This window comes from Daktulosphaira vitifoliae, unplaced genomic scaffold (assembly GCF_025091365.1).
Source record: "Daktulosphaira vitifoliae isolate Bord-2020 unplaced genomic scaffold, ASM2509136v1 Scaffold_2, whole genome shotgun sequence".
NCBI lineage: Eukaryota > Metazoa > Arthropoda > Insecta > Hemiptera > Phylloxeridae > Daktulosphaira > Daktulosphaira vitifoliae.
Window position 1 is genome coordinate 40292224 of NW_026099573.1, and position 7420 is coordinate 40299643.

General features: G+C 29.5%; 1 protein-coding gene across 1 annotated transcript in view; it reads right to left on the minus strand.

Moving 5' to 3' along the window:
* The window catches only part of LOC126898255 (uncharacterized), a 7437-nt gene extending 3877 nt beyond the window's left edge, over positions 1 to 3560 (minus strand). Inside the window, exon 1 of the mRNA XM_050672195.1 lies at positions 3352 to 3560. Coding sequence (XP_050528152.1) covers positions 3352 to 3560 — 209 coding nt within the window. The remainder of the gene's footprint in view (positions 1 to 3351) is intronic.
* Between the last annotated feature and the right edge of the window lie 3860 nt (positions 3561 to 7420).

The window sequence follows — 7420 nt, forward strand, 5'->3', positions numbered from 1 at the left end:
TTTTTTTTTGATAGTGATTTTAATCACTGTCAGATAATATTATACTTGATCCAACTATGCCACGTTACCACTGTGCCGCGATCCTCCTTTGCTGGGTTTTTTAGTTTCATTTTACTATAGTAGTTATTATCATTATCATGGTTGTAACGGGTAACGGGAAATCAGGGTTCGATTCCGGAGAGGGAGTCAGAGAAACGGCTACCACAACCAAGGAAAGCAGCAGGCGCGCAAATTACACACTCCCGGAACGTGGAGGTAGTGACGAAAAATGACTATACGGAACTCATCCTTTGTAATCGAAATGAATACACTCTATATCGCTTAATGAGAATAAAGCGTGTTAATATATATTGTTAATAGTAATTAGAATATATATATACATGTAAAGCGACTTAAGTACGTAAACGTATAATGCACTAGGTATAGCCTTGTTTTGTGGGCGGGAGGAACGTTATACCTAAAGTATATACGGCGTCAGCGGCGGTAGGAATATATGAATATATATATGTAAGGCGCATTAAACGCGGGCGGTATTGGTCAGTCAAAAAAAAAATTTGTATATATATATAATTGAAGACATCGTGTACGGGTACGAAACCAAAAATATAAAATTATATTGGATTAGTGTATCCGTCATGTGTTGAGCATGGTGGGGTGAATGCGTTACGACGTCTAGTCATAAGGTCATAGTCGATGGGTATGCGAGACTAAAACACGTGCCGCTTGAAAGTTACAAACACACATCACACATACAAGTGAAACTAATATAAGCGTGTTAATTAATAAATATAGTTTAAAAAAACTAAAAAACACACTTTTAAAGAACATCGAACTAAAAAGTTAAAAATAATTTTTAACTTTTTAGTTACATGTTATGATAGTAGTTATTATCAATATCATGGTTGTAACGGGTAAAGGGGAATCAGGGTTCGATTCCGGAGAGGGAGTCTGAGAAACGGCTACCACATCCAAGGAAACAGCAGGCGCGCAACGTGGAGGTAGTGACGTAAGATGACGATACGGGTATCATCCTTTGTAATCGGAATAAATACCCTATATATCTCTTAATGAGAATAAAGCGTATTAATATATAAATTTTAATAGTAATTAGAATATATACATATATATATATACATGTAAAGCGACTTAAGTACGTAAACGTATCATGCACGAGGTATAGCTGTGTTTTGTTGGCGGGCGGGGCGCGAGGCATATATGGCGGCAGCGGCGTCGGCTGTAGGGATATATAAATGAATATTAACATATACGTATATATAAATAATAATATATATATGTATATATATATTAATATTAGCGGCGATGGTAAGAATATATAATCTTCGCATAATATCGTGGCACTTTCGTTGGCGTCGACGACGCGATGTCCGGCGTGATCCTCGGGCGTCAAAAGGTTAGCAGCGTTGATGGCGACGGTGCGCGAGTGGAGATCGGTTTATTGACGTTGCCACTTTGACAACAGGATAGTGATGGGTCGTTCACGAACGAACGGATCTTTTTGAACGGGTCATATCAGTGAACGAGTTGATCCGGATCGCAAAAAAAATAGATATCGTTCATACGTTCGTTCGTTCGTTTCACGCAATATATCGGACACTCTGTTTCATGATTCGTTCACTTACTGAACGTTTACCTGCACTTCAGTTAAAACCTATGCCTAACCTTATATTCTTATAATATAAAATTAAAAAAAAAAAACGAAGAATATATTCTTTATAAGTATATACTTATTATGTTTTCTTAAAAAATTAAATAAAAAAATACTTATTGCCAATGAGAGTTTAAAAGCAACTCTATTTGGTTTGTGATAAAAACATTTTTATTGTAGGTCTGCAGACTAAATTTTCAAAGTTGTGACATGTTACTACTAACATAATCATGCAGGTATAAAACAGTTAGATTACTTCAAGTATCCTACTATATTATTCATTTGAAGAACGATTTTGATTATCAATATAATGCTATTTATTTCATAAATATTACATTCATATAATTATTTATAAGCGAAAATAGGTCTATAAATTAGTGAATTTAGCAACTAGGACAAAAATTGACTATTAGACTAATATAATTGTTGTGAGAGGTATTAAACCACCTCACTCTTTTATAATCTGGTCATAGCTGCTGTAAATTGTAATATCTGATTTAGGTGAATTAATTTCTCTATAAAACTCCTTTTATGAAAACAAATAATTTAAATGATTTCGCTTATTATAGAAACAAATTCTATGGATTTATGTACCGCAACTCATCCGCTAGTATAAATTATTTGTTTTTATTCTATACAAAAATATTCGTGTATAACAGCATATTATGTTATTTCAAGTAATTTGTATTTGAAAAAATAATATATAACCCGATTATACAAGTGTATTATCAGTAAAAATTCTGATATCACGGTAATGTTACATGGTNTGTAACCCGATTATACAAGTGTATTGAGTAAAAATTCTAATATCGCGGTAATGTTACATAGTGAAAATGCGAATTTGAACGACTCGCTCAGGAAAACCATAGTAAGGAGTAATTGATAAGAACCGTGACCGATCGTAAGAAGTGAACGAAAGAACGAGTTATATGAACGATCCGACTCAAACGATTCGGATCGTTCGATTGGTCCGAAATTCCCATCACTATGACTGGAAGAATACTACGGTATCATTAGCGGGGGTACGTCGTCGGCCGTGCGGCACTTGCTGGACTTTGCACCGTGGCGTATAACGCGCGGTGTTGGTCAGTCGAATCCTCAAAATTATACAGAAAAAAATAGTGTTGTCGCCGACTGGTGAGCGGGGTGGGGTGAATGCGTTACGACGGTCTAGTCTCAAGGTTATAGACGACGGCATACGCGACATAATAACACGTGCCGCGTGGAGTTACAAACTTACAACATACAAAATACATGTGAAACTAATATAAGCGTGTTAAAAACGAAAATTCCCGTTATTTTCTGAACACACCTCGTATTAGTCTGTTATATTTTGATGTTTAATTTTTTTTCTGGAACTCCTATAGATACACTCAAGGTCAAGGTACTCAAAAAGTATAACTGCTTATTAATTAAGATAAGCCCCCATTATAAAGTTCAGAAAAATTAAATCAATTTTATTAAAATAATTTTAAGAAAAGAGAATTAATATCTCTTTCAACATTTTGTTATGCTGCATACTTTAAAGACTTACCAANCTATCAATAGGTACTCAAAAAGTATAACTGCTTATTAATTAAGATAAGCCCCCATTATAAAGTTCAGAAAAATTAAATCAGTTTTATTAAAATAATTTTAAGAAAAGAGAATTAATATCTCTTTCAACATTTTGTTATGCTGCATACTTTAAAGACTTACCAACTAAAAACATTAAAACTTTTGCCATCGCTCGACCTTCAGCGTACTGTTCATTGATACATTTCGTTCGAGGCCTAGGGAATAAAGATTGACATGACGATAAGGACTCATTAGACGGTATTTTTCTATCCAATAATTGTTCAATTGATGTGCTATTTGTTTTTATTGGTAGTTTTGGTGGATCATTATTATCCATCTTTGTACAGTATTATAGTGTTTAATTAGAGTTTTTGACTAGTTATTTATTAACAAAATATTGAAATTTATATGTGTACTTATTAAACTAACGTTAAAAATAAATAATTCAACAAATTAATTTGTTAATGTGAGGGTTCAGATAAATGGTATTCATTTTTATAGATAAGTAACATTAACAACCAAAAATCATATTATTTAATAATGTAAAAATGAAAATAAAATATTTTATCAATTATCAGCGTTGTCATAGAGTTGGAAAGCATAAAAAAATACAGTACTACACATTTGTCATGCATATTATTATACTACGATTTTTCTTAACTACAGTTAAATAAAAAATGTTCAAGAGGGTCTTTAAATTGATTGTCAACCTTTAAACTTGTCAATGTGATATGGTAGTGATCTAGTATTTCTAAAATTACTATTATTTTTATATTATATTAATTATTGTTCATAAATGTATTAAATGTTTAACTATTTGTAATATCACAGTAATGGTAACAGCTGACATTAATAATATTCTTTTAATAAGAAGCAATATATTAAGCAACATAAAACAAAATTTGATAACGTGAAATGCAATAATTAGCATGATTAATTTAATACTAATACAATATAATTTAATATTAATATAAATGAAGAAAAATATAAATTAATAATAACTTAAATAATAAAAAAAAAGGAAATTTGATCTAATAAACTACAACGGGTATTTCTTCTCTTTTAATAGAATATACTTGATGTTTTCCAAAATAATGGGGAATTTTATCTCTTATAATTGAAATAACTGGTATGAAATGATTGGTTTTTCTGCAAATAAAGTATATAAAGTTGTATTGTTGTACTATTATATTGCTCATCTATGAGTGCGCATAGAATATCTCCATTATCTAACGGTCATCATTCTCTAGCATTTGGATCATCTGGGTTATACTCCAGTGCGTATGCGTTGAGCCGAATGAGGTTACTTACTGATAAACATAAATGAGACATTCATATTACAAACATTTAGTTACTGTGAAGGGTGATAATTGAATGATATTTTAACGGTAATATTTTAAATATGAATTTAAAAAATGGTATTGTTAAGATTAATATGCAGTCTGGAAATTTTACAATTTGTGATTTTTTGACGTATCGTTGAAAGAAATCGGTTCGGTGAGAATTGGTAGAGGTGGTAACACACACATACAAAAAAAAACACTACATAGTACAATTAATATCTTCTCAGCTTCGCATCGAAGTTAATAAGAGAAGCTAAATTTATGATACTGGTGTCGGACTCACTCTGCATTATTTGTAATTTCAGAAGTATTAATATTTCCAATTGTAATGTATCTGAATTTTTCAGATTTTTATGATTATGTAAACTGTCATTAAAAGATTCTTATACTATATGTAGGGTATTCTGTGAAAGTAAATTATCACCTTTATAGTAATGGATTAATTTTTCAACAAAACTGTCCACTTTTACAGGAAGGTTTTCACTTTTAAAAACTCGATTTTTTGATAGTTAAAATTACATTCGAACCTAGTCATATCATTTCTATATATATAACTTAGCCGAGAACAAACGAAAAAAAAATCAAGCCCTCTGATTGGGCAGAAGACAAAGCAGTAAGAACGTTGTACAATTTCATATTATTGTGCTAATATTTTACAATAATATTGTATAATATCTCTATTAAATACAAAAATTATCAATGATTTTGGAATTTGAAACACTATTGCATTATAAATACTTGAACGATAATTAATTATGACTGTTCGTATACTTATTATTTTTTTAATAAAGTTTTGGCTTAATTAAAATGTTTTTTTTTTAATATTATCTGACAGTATGAATATTGTGTTTAATTTGTATGAAAGTTGAAATTTTGTGTAAAGTTTATTATTTCATACATTTTTTGTTTACGTTTAGTTAGTTTTATCTATAATATATGAAGCTGTAATTTTTGGTAAATACACTTTGTATCATTATGATGTACAATCTAAATTAAATTTTAACTTTTAAGGATGTACTTGCTGTTTTTTATTGATCAATCAAGTCAAATACACATTATTTATTCGTTCTCTATAGGAAATTGTAAAAGTTCAAATAAGGAATTCTATATTAATTTGAACAACAAATGTTATTTATTTAAACTATTATTTTATCGAATAAAAAAATATATTATTAATTTATAGAAAAATAATTTAAAGTTAATTATGAATTAAAAATATGTATGTGTTGATGAAAAAAAGTTAATTTATAAATACTGGAGAATTGCAAGTTTTCTATTTTTAAGTGTTTTTTTCGGATACTAAATTTCTATTTAGAAATTTTATTGTAGAATAAATCCTGAAACAAATAAACAATTTTATAAGGTAATCATTGTCAAAATTAGTACATGGATGTTCATAGATAATATTTAGCATTTGTAATTTAAGTTTATCACTGACTCCTTTTTCAACAAATAAAATAGGAAACCTTTCTATTAAAATGGTTTCTAATTTATACAAGTAATTATAAAAATATTCATGAGGTATTTGTAAATTTCCGAATAATGATTTTTCTTGGTTTTCATAAGCTATAAAACAACATAATAAAAACGAATTATGTAATTTATTTTGACTTTTAGCATATTCTACACATATTTTACAAGAATTTTACATTTTTTCATAATATTGCCGCAAACATAAATGAATGAATTTTGATCTGGAATTTCTAAATCTCTATAATAAACTGGTTCAATGTTAAAGGCTGTTGGTTTCTTAAATTGAAAAGGATAATTATATGAAAACATTTTGTTAACATCTAAATTTGATTGAATTGGAATTTGAGTTTATATTTCATCTAAATCATTAATACAATCAGCATTTTCTGAATGTTAAAAGTAATTAAGTAAAAATATTTTTTTAAAGGAATATAAAAACTGATAAGGTGTTTGATTTGTATTGTTTCCATTTTGCTGTCGAAAAGTACAAAATAAGTTTTCAAGGTAATCTTGGTTTATTCTTCCAGTGTAAAGCACGTAGGTTTGTTGTTGAAATGTTGGTTTGGACTATTTCAAACCCTTCCATAGTAAAACCAAGCCAGATATGAAGATTAACTAACCTTTTATAAATTTCATACGATTTGTAACATCATTACCACTTTTTTTATCAATTACTTTTAAATTAGAAAAAAATTAAACATTAATTTTAAATGATTATCTTGTTCAAATTTAATTTAAGTGGCCGATTGAAATTTTTTGAAGCCGGTTGTTTAGAAGAATTGAAAATATCAAAAAGTTTATCCATATTTCTAATAAAATCTAGTGAACACAGAAAAATGTATGTAATATATTGGTGGCTAGATACGTCTCCATTCCAGCTGCAACACTTTCGCTAACTTGAGCTGCCAAAAGTTACACTTAGAATTTTGTTCATAAAAAAAAATTTAATGATTTTTTTCTATTAAACTATTATTGTATGAAAAATGATGCAAAAAAAAAACACCTTGTAGATTTTAGTAGAAGTGGGGGGTCAAAAATATAAATTATTTATTTTTTCACCAACATAAAAAAAAAGGTCGAGCTGTAGTTATATTTTGATCACTGGTGGTGGCTAACATTATTTAAAATTGATGTTAACGCTGGTTGGTTTGTCATGGAAGTGGAGGTGGTCAACGACCAGCATTCAGTTATTATTGCCGGTAACCAGTCTGTCGGCTGACTAGTTATTGTCGACGTGTTGTGGTTGATGCGTGTGCCTTGTATTGAGCATTGTTCTTCTTAGTCCCATTGCAGTGAGCCGCACTTATATACACTTTATCCTTGAACATTATTCGTCTCAAGACTGTGATGAAGGCTGCGAACCTACAGAATTCCGTGTAAC